This window comes from Dromaius novaehollandiae, chromosome 3, assembly GCF_036370855.1.
Source record: "Dromaius novaehollandiae isolate bDroNov1 chromosome 3, bDroNov1.hap1, whole genome shotgun sequence".
Classification (NCBI taxonomy): domain Eukaryota; kingdom Metazoa; phylum Chordata; class Aves; order Casuariiformes; family Dromaiidae; genus Dromaius; species Dromaius novaehollandiae.
The window spans coordinates 6,041,305-6,058,916 of record NC_088100.1 but is presented as its reverse complement, the minus strand read 5'-3'; the positions used below and the strand labels follow the sequence as shown (position 1 = coordinate 6,058,916).

At 39.4% G+C, this 17,612-nt stretch overlaps 1 protein-coding gene across 1 annotated transcript in view; it reads right to left on the bottom strand.

The window, feature by feature from the left end:
- Positions 1 to 222: 222 nt before the first annotated feature.
- CDC5L (cell division cycle 5 like) overlaps positions 223 to 17,612 on the bottom strand; it is a 37,252-nt gene continuing 19,862 nt past the window's right edge. The window contains exons 15-16 of the mRNA XM_026093830.2: positions 4,302 to 4,514; positions 223 to 689 (exon numbers count right to left, since the gene is read on the bottom strand). Of these exons, the coding sequence (XP_025949615.1) occupies positions 585 to 689; positions 4,302 to 4,514 (318 nt within the window). The 3' untranslated portion in view covers positions 223 to 584. The remainder of the gene's footprint in view (positions 690 to 4,301; positions 4,515 to 17,612) is intronic.

Genomic DNA, 17,612 nt, shown 5'->3' with positions numbered 1-17,612 from the left:
AAAAGAGCACTGAGTCAAAGGCACAGAAAAGAAGCGGGAGCACAGTTTTATATGGACCCCGGTTACCCTGCCCAGCTCTTACCTATCACAAATGACAATCTTTGAAAATAAAATATGAAGCAGGTGCAGGGGAGAAAGCTGATTTACCAGAAACATGAAAAAGACTTGGGCGGGGGAGAGGGGATTCCACTTTAGTTAAAAGACAGGCATTTCATTTCTTAATTATTTTTAACATTTGAGGTTTATTCAAAAGACATTACTCTGCAGGCATGTATCTTACAGGTCTCAAGAATGACAAAACACTAGGAATAATGTGGTAACCCTAGCAAATGAAGACATGGCTAAAATCATCCCAGAGTGATTTTTTTCTTTTAATAAAATTTTGGACTTTTCAATCCAATTTTTTAATACTGGACAAAGCCATTCATACCTAGAGCATTTGGAAGAGTCCATTAAAGGAACAAAACTTGACAAGATGCAAACAGCAGACTACACTTGATTTCTGCAGCAGATGGCAAAAGTTGCTGGAGAAGTATCTGTACATTTTAAAAATGATACATCAGCGAAGAAAGGAATTTTGTGCTTTAGTATTTTGCTTGGAAAGTCTCTTTGTCCAACATGAAGTCAGCAAATCTCTGCTGGAGCTCCTTTTCTCTCTCTTGTTGTCGCTGCACATCTTCTTTCAGACACTGAAAGGGAAACATAATTAAACAACTGGTCAGCTCTTCCAATAGTCACAGCTCCGCAGACTGCTGGCAAAGGTCAGGCTGAGATAGGAGAGTGATGAAATTAGTTTAAAAACAAAGCAATCAACAAAGAGTATCAAGAATCATGGTTATCTTACTTCAGCACCCTGTTTTTCACAGCAGCTAATATTAAAGGCTTCAAAAGGAGAGATTTCAAATGAGAAACTTTCCCATAAGCAGTGTCTTTGCATTTAACAGGTATCTATGGATTCTTCTTCCATGAGTTTGTTAAAAATATGTTTCCAGGTAAACTTCCTTATTAGCCCGTGCCTGAGACAAGGCCTTCCACAGCTTAACTACATACTGTCTGAAGGTGTACATACTTCTGGTTGTTCTCAAACTGCCCACTGCTAGTTCATTTGCTAATCCTTTGCTCTTGTATCAGAAGACACAGCAAACACTTTTATCTGTACTCCTTCCTCCTGCCACTGAAGATTTTATAGAAATAACCAGTTTTCCATTCAGGTTGAAGAACCTTCATGTATTTTTTTGTTGTTGTTGTTTCTCTTGGAAGCCATTCCATAGCTGAGATCAGCTCTGCAATACATGTAGCTTTTTGTTTGTACAGTTTTTACGACATCCTTTTAAGATTGGATGGAAAGGAAGGGGGAACCATAACCACACTCAGGAGTCAGAGGTGGATGTAGATACAGCAAAAATAATTTTTACTGTGCCATTTCCCTCCTAATAACTCCTAAATTTATTTTTTGTGAAGTGTTACTGAGATCATGTTTTCACAGACTTGTCTTTTTTAAGACCACAGTGGTATTCTGGACTGGTAAAAGTCAATACAGGTAAAGTTCTGATGTTTTTTTCCTCCATCTGCATCGTTTCACATTCATCTATGATGACATTCATCTGCCACTTTATTACATAGTGATTAATAAGTGTTAACTCTTCAGCTGAATTATAAAAAAAGATTTTTTGTATAACCCATGAAGCAACATCTCCAAGACAAGCAGATCTCATACTGATCACCATAAGAGTCCAACTCAGGAGACTTTGCTTTAAAACAGCTGGAGCAGCCTTCAACCTTAGGAGAATGAAGTGAAGGTGAGATGGCAATTTTTAGAAGCTACACGTGCTACAGATCATGTTGAGCCACCACAACAAGTTAACAAGCAAGTACAATGCATTCCAAAAGAAGCATACCGCATTTCTACTTGTATATCCTTAGCATTGCTAAAATAACAATTAGGAAAATTTCCAAAAATTAAATCTATTATATAGATTGTAAGATAATTGTAAATAGCCAAAAAAGTGGTTTAACGATGTCACAAACTCCAGGTTCAACAGCAGATTCACTTATGGAGGTGGGAGGATAAAGCATTCACCAAAACTGGGATAGGATTGAGTAAATGTAATGATACCTGCATTAGGCATCAAAATCTGATCATTTTACTGGAAAAGAAATGATATTTTTAAACAAGAGGATGCAGCCTGGTTAATCCATCTGTAATACCCCTGAGATTGCAGGAAACATGCTGCACATATTTTAGATCAAAAAATATGGTAAGAGCACAAGAACATGGCAGTTTTTAAAAATAAAACCTCTTTTTCGAGAGGTAAATACATCCAGGTATTGAAAATTACCTTAATGGTACTGCTGATGATATTATCTGACGTGGTATAATAGTCGATAATCTACAGTTTAGTGCCAGCTGTTTAAAACATGCTTGGGAAAAGTAACTGCATGAGATACACACAGGGATGTCCACCTTTCCTCTCCTTAATGACTTCCATAAACAGTTTGCTTTATTATAAAAATCAAAACAGGGTCTAACCGTTAACCACGTGCAAACACAAAGCTGGATATCTGAAAAAAAAACCAATCTGGGTTCTTCCCAATTCATATATCATCCTCTAATTGAGATTTTAAAATAAAACCTTAACTGAAATAAAACGCACATAGAAGTGAGAAGACAATACTGGGACTTTTCTGTAGCTCTCCTGACCAAGCCACAGCCAAATCAAAGGCTGTTTATCCTCATTCTCCAATTCAGTACATAAACTCAAAAAAAAAACCCCAAACCAAAAAACAACAAAAAACAGATAACCTTAAAACATTACAAATCCTGCCAGATTGAGATGGCTTGCCAAGTTTGGGGACTCTGCCACAGTAGATGGAATGAATCACTTGAAGCTAGTCTTGGCTTAATTTTGCTCACCTCTTTCACAGAGGTGTAATGTGACATCTTCATTGTTCTTTAAATATTTTTGTATAAATGTGAAAGCCTCATCCTGAGGCTTAGGACTCAAGTAAAGTGTCATTTACTAAAAATAGGTATGTTGCTAGCAGCTATCAAGCTATTTAATACTTTTTACTGTTAACATTCACAAATAATTACTTCCTGGTTTGTAAACATATCTATCAGCATTTCTAAACAATCTTGACAGAATCAGTATTAGGAACTGATAAATTTTATCTTTTCAAAAAAAAAAATTATAGCAAGTTATAGCAAAAAGTTATAACAAGTCCTTGAGAAGATGTGAGACTATATGGAACCTTCTTTTCCAGGAAAAAGGGAATGGTGGAAAGAGGTAAAGAAAACTTGTGTTCAAATGAGCACCTATTTCTTGGAAAGCAAGCCTGAGACTGGGAACTGTCAGAGGACCGAGTCCTGGTTGAGCGTTTGGCAAATGAGGGTTGGCTTGTTAGCTGAACAAAACAGAGAACAAATCTTCTGGAGGTAGTTAAACTAAGTACGGTAGCTCTGAGGCATGTTCTTTATGCATCTCAGTGTACCTGCTTCTGCCAGCTCTACGTCAAGGCCGCTCAAGAGAAAGAGGGATGGATCTTCCTCGTCGTAGCCATGATGAGCAGACTGTGACTGGTAATGCAAGTTGCTATTTCAGAGCAATGTCCAAATCACAAGTGTACAGCACTGTACAGTTAGCCAGCAAGAGGACTGCAAGGAAAGGGCCTGATCTCTGAGGATAGCTCAAAACTAAAATTACAGAACTGCTCATGTTTTGAAAGTGGGAGCCACATTTAAAGCTAGTCCTGAAATGAGGTTATCATACTCATTTATGAAAGTGCAACTATCTACAACTCTGACAACTGCAAATAGCTTAAGGGAAGAATATGATCAACATGTGACAAGAAAGGAGATCCTCTGCTAGTACAAACTGTCATTGCACCACTGACTTTCACAGAAGTAGGAGGCTTTACACAAGTTTCAGATCTACAGTAAGATAATCTAATAGTAATTAAAACATAAAACAAACCAAATTTAAGATAGACATGGAACTTCTGTCAGTAGAAGACCTACGCTGTAGAATATTAATAAAATAAACCATGAGGGAAAAAGCAAACAAAAACAAAGGAAAAGAAGCCACTAGCAGATCAGTCCCAGCTTATACGTCACAGCATCCTTGATATTGAAGTGAAAGGCAGAAGAGTTTTATAATTGCTGAAAGTATAATTAAAAAGGATCATTAAAAAACTTAATAAAATCCTCTGGCTGTGAACTCCAGAGCCCATTCGTTGTAAAAATCACTTTTTTTCATAAAAGGTATGTATTTGACCAAATGGGTTACATTTAGGAATCTCACCTCCAGTCTCCGTGGAATAGCAGCATCTTCATGTTTCTTTAGTTCCTCAAACGTACGTAGCTCCAGATGAGCCTGTTCAATTTGGTCCCACAAATCATTCAACTGCTTGATGAGGCCCATTGCCCGAGACTGATAACCACCAAGCAAAATCTTCAGCTTCTTTTCCATCTTGGCAGCCCTTTTGGCTTCAGTTGTCATGTGACCTCTATTTATCTGTCAGGACAAAATCGGGAATTGTTTTGTTTATCCAGAATCCAAAAGAAAAACACAATAGTAAAGATATTTATTTCTGCAGAACTGTATAGAGCTAGTGGAAGAAACAGTTCCCTGATTTCTATTGACAAATCGTACACTGCACATTTTACACCAACCTAAGAAAGATTTCTGGATTGAGACCTTTCCATTAGAAGTTGGTTAGTCCAGGAGGCGTTCACTAGCCAGAACAGGGGGTGATTACATGGGATGTGAATAGACAGGCTTTATACACAGGAATCATTGCAGTTACTGAGCTAAGTAGGCAGCCAAGATATAACAGACTGACATGCAACTTCCCACTTACACAGGAGATGTTTTGTACCTTGGTAAAGGAAAAATAAACAGAGATCAATGTCCTCCTTTTTATATATTATATTCTTTACCTGGAAAACCCACCACATCTTTCAATACTTCTGCCTGCTAACAGGACTTATCTAGATTGTATTCTATATTGTAAAGAGGCAAGCAGGAACCTTAATGCAGCTCTGAATCTGTACTTTTCTGGTGGAGAATCGTAACAGAAACGTTCAGGTCAGTCTGACTGGACAATTAATGGCAATGTCAGGTACGGAAGCACCACAAGGAACAACACAAGGACTATCAGAATGGCAACTAGGTCCTATCGCCTATCTACATGCACTTTCTCAGGACACCCAGATCAGGACACAAAGGGCAGAGTAAATCCTGATAACTCACAGAGGATGGAAACCCCAATCACCATCAGCTTCTAAAAGGTAGGAAAGATACGTCTAAAATAAAAAGCGTATGGTCACCAACCTCAGAAGAACCTAGGAAACATGAGGCCTCAACAACTGGCATCCCTTCATTCCCTATATCATCACAAGGAATCCTGGACAGACCACTTGAATGCAAGTGGCTTGGCACCTGAATGCTGGACACATGTCCTGGTGATTGTGAACACATGGGTATGAGATTGCAAGTGGGTGAAACTGCTTTTGTTCTAAAATAAAATAACTTCACCTACTTACAGTATCACCCATTCAGCCTTATCACATTGCTGCTATAATGTTCCAACATTATTCCGTCTTATGCTGTAGTAAAAAAATGGAAATCTTCAGTACCCTCAAGAGTAACACTGCTTTCACACAGGGCTTTTCCCTTATGGATCTCAAAGCAAGAATATAACATTATCTTCAAATAGCAAACAGATACTGAGTTAGAAAGATGAATTAACTGCCTAGGGTCAGTGGAAAAAGCCAAAAGCAAAAAGCCACAATTTACAATCTGATACGGTACACAGCAGATGTGACAAAGCGATGAGATTAAAATGTGGTATCAAAACCACAAAGCAATTAGTGTGTTAGAAGTCAAGCTCTCTCTCCTGTATCACTCTGGTAAGCACTACCCATTGCACTCTGGATTTAGCATTCTGAACATACATGTCTTGGGTCCCCAAGGGAGTCCAGGTCAGTCCTCTAAAGCCATAATGAAGAGTTGGAATTTGAAATGGACAACTAACAAACTACAAAATTCTGCCGCTTGGGACACAACAAAATGAAAAACAACTGTAGTCACAGTAACATGCTATAGATGTTTGATATAACATTTATATGTGTGAAAGGTACCAAAATCCTTTGTATATTTCTGTACATTTATTCAGTGGGGCAAAACGGGCAGTCAAAGCATTGAAATAGCTGTCAGTAGTTATAAAAGCATGATGGACAACATCAAGGTAATCCTTTACGCTGAATCACAAACCAACGAATGACACAGGAACATACCACTGAACAAAGCTGTGGTGAGGTGTAGCATCTCTAAATACAGACATATGGATTCCTGTTTGAGTTAGGCTCTTTCTGAAATTTTTTTTTTCTTCCAGAAAGCATTGTCTGAAAGATGTTGAACTCAACAAAGTAGGAATCGAGCTCATCAGATTTTGCTCTCTGCCACAGTAGAAAGTTTATTAGTGCAGGAGATGCAGAAAAATGCTCAAGTCTGACAACTATTAAAACACAAGCTTAACTCAGAACCACAGCGGCTATATCAGCAATCATTGCCTTGTTTCACTAAAAATCAAAGCTTTGCTCACTAACATTCCTACATACACAAAAGTTACAGCTAATTAACCAAAAAGACACTTTTCATTGCTTTGAGCCTTGTGATTACCTAACACATCATCCACTTTTACGTATGAAACTAAACTCCCTGGGGAAAAAACTACTTTATAATCTCTCCTGTACAGTGACAAGTTCAGTAAGCCAGGTAACTCCAACCACTAGGACTTGTCGTAGCCTTTACAGCTTTATGAACCAAGCTATGGCAAAGAGCATTTCATCAACCTTTGAATGGTCCAACTTTATTAACATGCTTTATTACATACCTACATGTTTTTTGAAAATGCCCTATTCCTTAACAATTTATTCACTTGTTTAAAACAGTTTCAGTATGCAGAGCATAAACAAAGTGAATGGTAAAAGGAGAAAACTGTTAATGGGAGAGGGAAAGAGAAATGTGACCTTCTGAGCCGTCTAGTTTGCTCCTGAGGAGACAGATGCAGACTGCTACACTTTTCAGATACTGTGTGCAATGCAGTTTTAAGTTATGCCCAAGGTGCTTTAAGCATACAGAAAGGTGCCTCTTTTTCAATATTTGTATAAATCTAGAGAAAATTAAATAAATAGATTAGGGATTTGCGAGGATACTCTCTGATGGAAAAGTATGAAAGTTTTAAATGTCTTCACTGGTAAATAATATGCTATCACTGCAACAACAAATACAGCTGTGTGGTCAATGAACTATTTTCCAATTACTATTCCTTGAATGAAAAACGTGCGTTGAGAACCACCGACATTTACAGACCATGGAATAAATGGATGTGCAGGCAAACAGGATTTTATTTGTAGCAGAGGTCTAATGTTACAAAGAAAGGTTGTCCTGTGTTGTCGCACTGTGTTACAGACTACATAGAGTATGTTTGGTGCAAAATGAACCTCCAAGCAGAACGACATTGTTAGAATAGTCTACATTGATAGAATGGTCTTAAAAAAGATGATTTAGAAAAGTTCTACTACTCTGTCTTTCTGAGTGCAAATCTGTCAAAAACTTAATTTTCCACTCAAATTTTAAACAGCAAGTACCTGAGCACATGCAATACAGTTATAAATGCCATCTCTATCATACAGAAAGGAGGCTGGGGCAGGGCACTGGGGTCAGGCACCCTGAATTGTCAGTACACTTCAAGTACCACCAGTAGTGGCAGTACTGGGTTGGTCCCGCACTTTTACATATCTCAGCTGGGATTCACCTTACCTTGCTTGGCTTTAGACCAAGCTTTAGAGCTTGTCACCCCAGATTCTTCCATAAACAGGAGGGAAACCAGCAGCTCTAAGGCATGGCTCATCTAACCCAGGGCCAGCAGCTCTAAGGCATGGCTCATCTAACCCAGGGCAGGTAACTGCCCTAGAACAAGACTAAGCCTGCCGTAGAGGTGCCTATTTCTCTCCACTGACCGTGATGGGAGCACAGGCTGCTGGCTCAGAAGCAGCTACCTGAGGTCAGGCAGACGAATCCCACCCTAAGGGTCTACTGGTCTGGTGAGTGAGACACGCTGAAGCATTTTTGTTCTCCAAAAAAGATGAAAGCCAGTTCAGATCCAAAGTTTATTAAAATCTCAGATTAATTAAGCACTCTCAAATTTCCAGACAATGAGAACTGGACTTAGTATTTCTGTATTTTGCTGGGTATTCTCATGTTTTACTCCTAGAGAGCCTTTGTTTGTACGCTGCTATTCAGACTTCGCTTTTCTACTCAGCTCCTTGTCCATTTGGATTACTACAGGCCTCACTGCTGTCCAAAAAAAAAAAAAAAAAAAAAAAAAAAAAGCCTTCCAAATATCTGAAACCAGAAATAACGGCCCTTTCTTCCTTCCCAGCTTGTATAGAGAAATGTGAACACTCACCACCTTTCCTCCTCCCTCCCATCTACAGGGTTTTAGGACCTACTACGGAAAGGTCAAAATGAGGTCTTAGCTTTTTTAACAAATACTATTTATTAAAAATTGCTGACTGCTGCATTAATGCCAACAACTGCATATAATTTTAGTTCAAGCTTCGTAAAATTTTAAGGCTCAGATACCGAGTTAAAAATTCCAAGCAGTTATGAAGGGGTGTGTTTAAACAGTAGTCTACATTATTTGCTTAAAGCTAAGAAATGCATTTCAGTAAAATCTGACAACCATTTCCCCCATGAATCTAGCAGAAATTGTAAAGACATTTGAAAGATTTCTCTGCTTAGTTATTTATTTTGTACTGCTTCTTGGCCAACTTTGGTACCACTGACTTTTGCACCGGCTACAGCAAAATGAAACAGCATGTATGGGCACGGGGTAAAACGATACATGATTTTAGGGCACATGTATGACACTTATCTCATCCCCAGCCTCTTTTATAAGAGCCTTCCCTCATGCCTAGTTAGGCCTGAACTAAGGAATTGTGTCCAGTTTTTGGTACTGCATAAGAGACCAAATGAAAAGAATCCAAAACAGAACAATAAAGGTAACTGAAGGTTTATAAAACATGACCTAGAAAAGGGGGATTAAAAAAAAAGTGTCTTTTTAATCCAACAAAAATAGAGAAAGTGAGTGAAGATACAACAACATGTCTTAAATATTGAAAAGAGTACTATGAACAAGAATTAATTAGTCTGTTCTTATGTCCACTCAAAAGGAAGGAGAGAGATTTAAATTTAGCAAGGAAATTTTAGACAGAAGGTTAGTTGTAATGTCTAACAAAGGACAACATAGAACTGGGAAAGACTGACTATTGGAATTACGGAACCTTTCCTTAAGATTAAACAAACATCTACTGGGAATGTTTTAGGCAGAACTGACCCTCAAGCAAGGCTCTAGATAATCTTTCAAGCTCATTTAGCACATTTTCACAGTTCCTTCTATCACTATGTCATGTGAGGACACTGCTCCTCAGTTCAAAGGACTGATTTTTTCATACACAGTGTTTTGTTTTGTTTTCTCTCCATTACACCGGTAGACATTCTTGTTTTCTACTTGATCTTTAGTACCATGCCAGATGGTAAAAAACACGATAGAAGTAGTGCTGTGTGCTCCTACCAGAGCCATACTCCAAAGTAAATCAACTTGTTTCATGACCTTGGAGAATCCACGTATCATCATAAAGCTTCTTAGCTTGTGCAGAGAAATCCCCTGCCAGCTCCAGTTATGCTGGCTGCATAGGTTACTCTTGGAATCTCTATAGGAATACTCAAAATGTTACTATAACTTCCTTCCTCAACTCAGACCCACAAGCAGCCCTCCCATACTGAAGTCTGTTGGCATGAGCTGAGTTAACTTAGTTTAAGTAGCAGGGTTTGTGAACTTGCCTCATTTGGACTCAGGCAACCAGAATAGCTGGAATGAGGTAATTCACACAAAGATCACAGCTTTCTGCTCAACATCAGATTACAGTGAACAGGTTCACCAGCATTTCAAACCATCTCAGGGATAAAGACGACTAACACCAGGGCACTCTCTGCATGTTTAAAGGATTTGCCTGAACAAGTGCTGTAGCAAACTCTACCACAACATGTGTGTAAAATTCATTAATTGATCTATTTTTAAATCTCTTTCCACTTCCATGCTCTTGGACACAACTCTTCATCTTTGCTGTCACAGTTTCCCCTGCTTACAGCCTACCTCTAGGTTAGCTAATGAGAACAGTCATCTCAGCTGGAGACTCTTGGAGCTACTGTCAAACAAACAATTGCATTTCTAACGTAGAATAGTATGGGCTCAAATCTATCAAACTGACTTCAGCATTAGCAGTAGCTTACCTAAACAACAGTATCTATTCCAGGGCTTAACACAATTTGGGAATCACTTCTCAGACTGGCAGTATTATCAGTGATACCTATGTATCACAATCACATTAGGGACACAGCGAGAAGAGCACAGATTAAAGAGAAAAACAAGTAATGTATTTTTACCAAGCTTTTCTGAAGTCTCTCCATCTCTCCCTGGTTAAAAAAAAAAAAAAATACAGTAGGATTACAACAGCTAACAGCTTTGATTAAGCAAATAGACTACTGCTGTGTCTGATAAGACAACACAGCAATGAGGGCAGCAGAACTACCTTCAGAAATTAGCACTGGAAATCCAGAGCTCTGAGAGTGGCCTCTGCAAGAGGAGAGGTTAACAATCATGTGGAAGCTGGCGCAATAAACAAGTTAGCAGATAGCTTGGTTCCCTCTTAATACATGAGAGAAGCCACTTGATGTAACTGAGCTAACAGCTTGCAGCAGTCACTACTACTCCATTCCTGCAGCTATCATTAGGCAAGCATCACTGAAGCAAGTTACTTCAGCAGCAGCAATTCACCCTGGCACAACATTCACAAATCCTGAGACTGCTTTGCATTAGGATAGCCTCCGGAGAACTAACAGGTCTGCTGGTGAGGTGGCTTCCAGCCACAGATCATACTAATTTATATATTTCTCTGTCAAAAAACAATTTTCAACAGTGATGCTGAACTTTACTCCTAAACACATGGGTTCCCACTGTGAATTACATTTCCAAACATATAACCTGATTTCACCGCAACAAAACATAAGAAACTAATGGTTTTACAGATTGGTAGTGAGGGGGGAATTTCCACCACTTTACAAACAACTGGCCAAACGGTAACTGCTACCCAATTTAATCTCATTTTTAAAGAACATTTTTTCAGTGTCCATTTCCTGATCCATTTAGACATGTTGGCACATCCTGGACTGGGGACATGGATTGAGTTGTATTACACTCATAGCATCAAGTCCATCAACTGGATAAAGGCTTGTTTCTATGCAGAAGAGCCCTACAGACATCGTGACCTTGGGAGAACAAAAGCCACCACAACATACCAGGCTAATCTGAAGACCAATTTCAGACACACAGGCAAGGTTGCAGAAGCAGCAAGATGAAGAACTCTCTTATTAGTATTCATCTGCTTCCTTCCAAAGGTCCCAAAGTAAGTCTTATCAGTCAGAGATTTGGTACAAAAATCAACTATTTGCATTTCCCTCTGAAAATAACAGTTTAACAGCAGAACAGTTCAGTTTCCCAAAGCTGTTCAACAGGCAGCATGGGATGTGTCATTGCTGTAAGAGCTGAAGTCCTAAAGCACCACTTAGATTTGAATACAATTGGATCTCTTCCCTCCTTGCGGGGGGGGGGGGGGGGGCTTCTGACTGCAAATGTAAATTGTGGGGAAAAAAACAAAAAGTCTCAAATTTAAGTTAGCTCATTACAAGCACAGTGGACAACGGTTTTTATTCCGGACTTGTCTCATGCAAAGATGCAAAGCTCCAGCTGCACTCAACAAGCTGTGATTGGAAAAGACCACTGCTCTCCAGGTATTACAAGCATACTTAAAATTTGACAGTTTTAGATTATGATTTTCAATCATATCACAAGCAAAACTGCAGTGCCCCATAAGGCAGGCACTGCTCCTGTTCTAGGGACAGAGAAGCATTAAGACCTAGTTCTGTTTCACTTACCTGATGCACTCTAGGTACCTCTGTAATCAAAAGAGAAAAACAGGTGCCTCAAGGGGGAAATTCAATGCTTAAGTGGGCCAAGTTACTCTCAGGAGATACCTTGTCTCTCTACTGACAATGAAGGGAGCCTAAGGCAATTGCAGTCCTATCCCATTTACTTTAGTTAGGAAGCTAAAACGAGGTGCACTGAATCTGAACTCCTGAGACTTGCTCAAAACTAGGCACTAAATACTCAGTTGTGCTAAAAAGAAAACTCAAAATTTCAGACTAAATCAGGTTTATCTTTCCTTAAAAGACATTTTTTCTTATTGTAGACATCAATGATACTTGGCAACAGAGTAACTTTTATTTAATGCTTTCCTGATCAGCTAGGTTAGGGGTAGTAACTCATTAAGGGTCCCACAAATATTCTAAAATTTTGCAAACAAAACTGTGACTTCATGTTATAGCTAAACTGAACTAACAGCCAGCTGCTTTGGAAAGGGTCCTGCTTCTTAATCTATAAATAACTAATTTTCTACCAGTTTAATGAACTGAACCAGACTACTGCAGTTACAAAAGCACCGACGCAAGGGCAGAGCTAACTCTCTCCAGATGCCTCCTGCCGTTAAGTAGCACTGTCCCTTTCTGGCAGCAGCTAAAGTGTTTTCACACACAGGTAAAGATGATTCTTGAAGGATCTGCTATTCATTTACGTTGCCCAGGGAAAGTATACTCTCTCCAAAACTATTTTACTAAATAGACTTGGAAAGTGATGATCAATTGCACATTAAGCAGAGATATACAACAAGAGCTGTCTTGCATGAATAGTCAGCTATCAGAATCTGAGCAGTCAATATTCAAGAATACTGACAACCCTGATGTGATCCTCTGATGCCAACTGTATTTCCACAGACCTTGTTAAAAAAGTGGATTTCACTAAGGTAACACAGTAGTACAAATGAATACACTCAACCACAAAAGTTTACTGCTCAACTCTTCCATAGGTGCCACCATATTTTAGCCTTATGACTAACTTCTCATATAAATTCTTATTTAATTTCTTCTCTTATTTTCTGCAGATAGTTAACTCAATAACAGCACACCTGAAAATACAACAGAAATTGCAAGCTTTACAAACACAGAAACTAGAGAAAATAAAAATTCAATCTCCAGTAAATGAGTAACTGAAACACCTTGTAGCAGAGCACAGCACGCAACCCACAAAAATCCAGCTAGGACACTGGTTTCCAGTGAAAGCTAATTCAGAGGGCTTGGGCTGCAGTGAAAAGCAAAAAATGGCCTCTTTGGTCTGGTAAATTACAATCTTGTTCATTAGGACTGTGTACAAAGTAGCAACCAAGAGAAGAGCACTAGCCAACTCAGCTTCAGTACACTGTGGTTACACAAGAAGATACTGCAAATCTTACTGTGGGATGGATAATTCACCCTGCTTTGCATATACAATGTAACTAGAGTTTCCTCCCCTGTAGACTTTCAATAGTGTTTATAATTTAGCAGTCAACTGAAATGACGACATAACTACCACAGTGGTAGAAAAGTATTTGTTTGCTGCAAGCCAACATTATGAACTCTCTTCAAAGACAAAGTAATGCTGGCAGGAAGTTTTTATGTTCTGAATTATGAAGGTAAGCAACTAGCTTGTTAAATAGATGCCTCTACTATCTCATTAACCTGATGGGTTATATGTTAAACTAGGAAGTTTAGATAGGAATATTTTACTTTATAAATAGGCTGCTTGGAAGAGAGAAAAATGCCAAGTGTTGCAGAGAACTGTAGCAGCACTAAATGCTGCTGTGCACCTCGGAGAACTCCCATTCCTGAAAGGATTAGCCCTGCAGGCTAGTCTAGTCTTGAGCAAGTATGCTGAACTTCTGGTAGTTACTGGAAAGATCAAAAATCCCACCGGGAGTCAAGCAAATCCAAGTTGTACCACAGACATACAGAGAGGTCACGGGGATTAACTCGCATAGGCTTGAAACTGTTTATTGGTAACATGAAAAAGTCCATACATGAATCTTGTAACGCTCTTTGGCAAAATAAGTACTGCATTCACAGAGTCTAAAATGCTCAAAATAAAATGAAAAGTATTACTAATGCATAACAGTACATCTCAACATTAAAATTATCACTGAATTGCGCGTTACTGCTGATTATGCCTGGACAGAGTATCTCGCCAAACAGCAGCTCTCCACAACTCCTCTGTTTTGCCTGCCCGAGCCCATCAGTAACAGCACAAATCTGTTTGCGATATCACAATCAATTTCAGCGAGACAAATGTCATGTCAGCAGATAGGAGACTACCACCACTAAATCACTCAGGCAGTGAAAAGAGGCCAATTAGGGAAAAGACGACCATTCGTTCCTGCCATCAATCCACCCAGCAATCTCTAAGCAGTGAAGACAGTGCTAGAAAAAAAATGGCTTTTTTTGCACCAGATCTGCAGGGTGTTAGCGGTCCCATATGGAAGTACTACACAGTGACTACGCAATGTGCGGCTGTCTCTAGCAAATACCACTAAACTGTCATGTTTTTTACTACAGTTCTTAGTGCAGTCTGAAGGGGAAGAGGCAGCCCCAAAAGCTGACCAACAGCAGTTTCTGCTGTTGGCAAAATATTTTACAGTTTCTACTCCTCTCTCAAAGGAAGTAAGAGTACAAGCAAATATCCTGGGGTATTGAAAGCAGAGCTAATATCCCTGCTTTTCATTAAGATTGCCTGATATTTCCCATTAAAATATCTATTTCAACTGATATTGCTTTCAGACAATTTTCCTTGGAAAAACATTAAAATGAAGGTGGTTTTGCCATTTTTGAGAATGGGGGTAGAAAAAAAATGATTGCTGTGCTTTTCATTTTCATTGTATATTCATTTCTTCCTTAAATTGCTATGCTTTTTATTTATTATTAAAAAAAAAAAAAAGAGAGATTCAACTGGTGACCCGTATTTTGAAAACTATATGCTTCTTTGCTTTTGAGAAGAACCTTCTAAATAGGTCAGGTTATGGAACCACGATAAACTGCAGTTTGCACACATTTGAGAGAGATTTTCAGTTCAAACTTCACTCGACAAAGATTGTACTTACACTCAACAAATGTTAGCTGAAGGCAGTGCAGTATTTTCACAGCACCTGCAGCTCTGGGGCATGGCAAGCTCTGCTGACCCTGGACACCTGGCTGATTTGGGGTACGTGGTAATACGAAGGCATACCCAAGCTTGGTCTTTCACTCTACCTGTGCACCAAGCAATTACACCCTTTTCCACTGCTCAAAGCTCCCAGCTGATCTGAAGACATGCAGCTACATTAGCGAGACATTAAGTCCCATGATCGTAGCAACCGAACATAAACATAGCTGGATTTTGTTAACTAGCTCTTCTATGGAGTTCTGTGCAATGTTGGGTAAATACATGAAATCGGATTCTTCACAGACTGGCCCTTTGATTTGTGCTTTGCTTTCTGCGTGACCATCTTGTGATTACAGAGCAATGCACACTTACAGAGTGAATGAAAGCAACAGGAGTTTGATGAATGGATGATTTGATCTTACTTTCTTTGCCTCAGTATCCTTAATGAGCATACCACTAACAACCCCTCACTGAAACATGGGGAGGAGATGAACAGAGATCAACAGCACAAGAGAGCCCACACAGAATTGTAACCGATTCAGAGCTGAGAAATAATATGCAGCATAAAGACACAGGGCCACACACTTGAACAATAAAGAAAAAAACAAAATATTCAATAGCTACTCGTTAAGCAAGCATCATTCACCCTGTGCAGCAAATGAGTCTGTGGAAAAACTAGGCTGTAATCATGTAATTAAAGACTGCCTCATAACGTGTATGTATAGGCAAATTAAGGCTGCCAGAGTAAGGCTGCTTGTGCGTTCCCTTTAAGGCTGCCAGAGTAAGGCTGCTTGTGCATTCCCTAACTTTTGACTGCTTGACTTTGCAACTTTAATAACGTACTTCTAATGTAGTTTTGGGCATAAGATATTTAAATTTCAAAAACATTTGTACACAAATTAGGTACAGCCCTCAGACTGCTGGCATGATGCCAGCGCAGCCCCTGCTGCCATGCAAATTGGGTGCTGCTGTACTCAAATACTGGTTTTATGAAAATACAGTAGAGCAGCGCCTGCAAGTGAAAGCATTAACCAGGAGGCAGCGTTAGGCAGGGCAACGGTGCTCTCTGCTGGGTGAGCAGCAGCATGACAAGTGCTCTTTTATTAATGCTAAGCAGCAGCTTAACCCAGCAATTAAGCTACATGGATGCGAACTGCTCCTGGTCCAAGTGGTTGGGTAACAGCTGCCGAGTGGTATGTGCGGAGGGCACTCTTGACCGACAGACTTGACAGAATACGCATTCACTCTGTATTTCACATATATGAATCAAGTGACAAGTCAGCCTTTCTGGTTTATTCCTGTGGTAGTAGCTGTTCAAGAACATTTACTTCCAGCAACAGGAGACATGTTCATGTTAAACCCAATAGTACTAAAAATGGAGTTTCCTTTTATTGCTGAAAAAGAAAAAAATCTCATGCCTGCATAATTTAAAGAGACTTTTAGGCTAAAACGGTATTTTGAAAAACAGGTAATAACTTCTTCTAAGTCTAAACCAAAACATATTCTGCAGGAAGAAACCATTTAAAACTCTGCCTCATGAAAGCTGTGTATTTTTGCATTTTGTGGGGAGTATTTGGCTGAAATACTATGAAAATGGGACAGGGCAAGGGAAATCAATGTCAAAAGGGTTGAATTGCTTTTTTCTACTTAGTGCAACATACCTCAGACGATCTCCCCTTTCCCCCCCTCTTCCTCCCCCAAACTAATCATACCAGGAAACTGCAAATTTGCTCTTTACCCAAGAAAAAAAAATCCTTAGCCATAGTCTGACAATAATTTGAGCTAGCACTGCTCCCGAAACAAACAAAAAGCCCAAAACAAGAGTCACCCAATCTCAGTACTCTACTGTGTTAGCACAGGAGTCCTCAAAGCCACGTCACAAACTGGTTCAGGAAAATGATCTGAGAAGTAAGAGTAATCTGCAGAGACTGTATTTTTTCCATACAGATCAGGACACTAACCTGACCGGGGGAGACAGTGTGCATGCACATGCCTTCCTTGCAGCTTACTCTCCACCAATTAACTGTGCAGCTATACTGCATTCTACCTACAAGCAACAAGTAAGACAGAAGGAATTGGGCAGAGCTGCCATGGAAGACAAGAAAGAGATTTGAGGCTAAATGTATGAAGCAGTCAATGGAGTAGCTCAAAGGAAGAGTAGCAATCCTGGAAGTGCAGATTTTGGCTCTCTGAAAGCAGAGATGGGTCTAGTTTCATTTGCTGGTCTCCTGGTACCAGTTCCCTCCTATAGTACTCAAACTGCAGACACATCAGTGAGAGGCTGCTATCTAAATTCTGACATTTTATGCTTACGGAAAAAATTTGTTACGCAAACACACGACACCAAACTTGGAGTTTAAAATACATACATAAGGAAGCCTAATATTTCCTGATAAAGTGGAATGAAATCACAACACCCACTT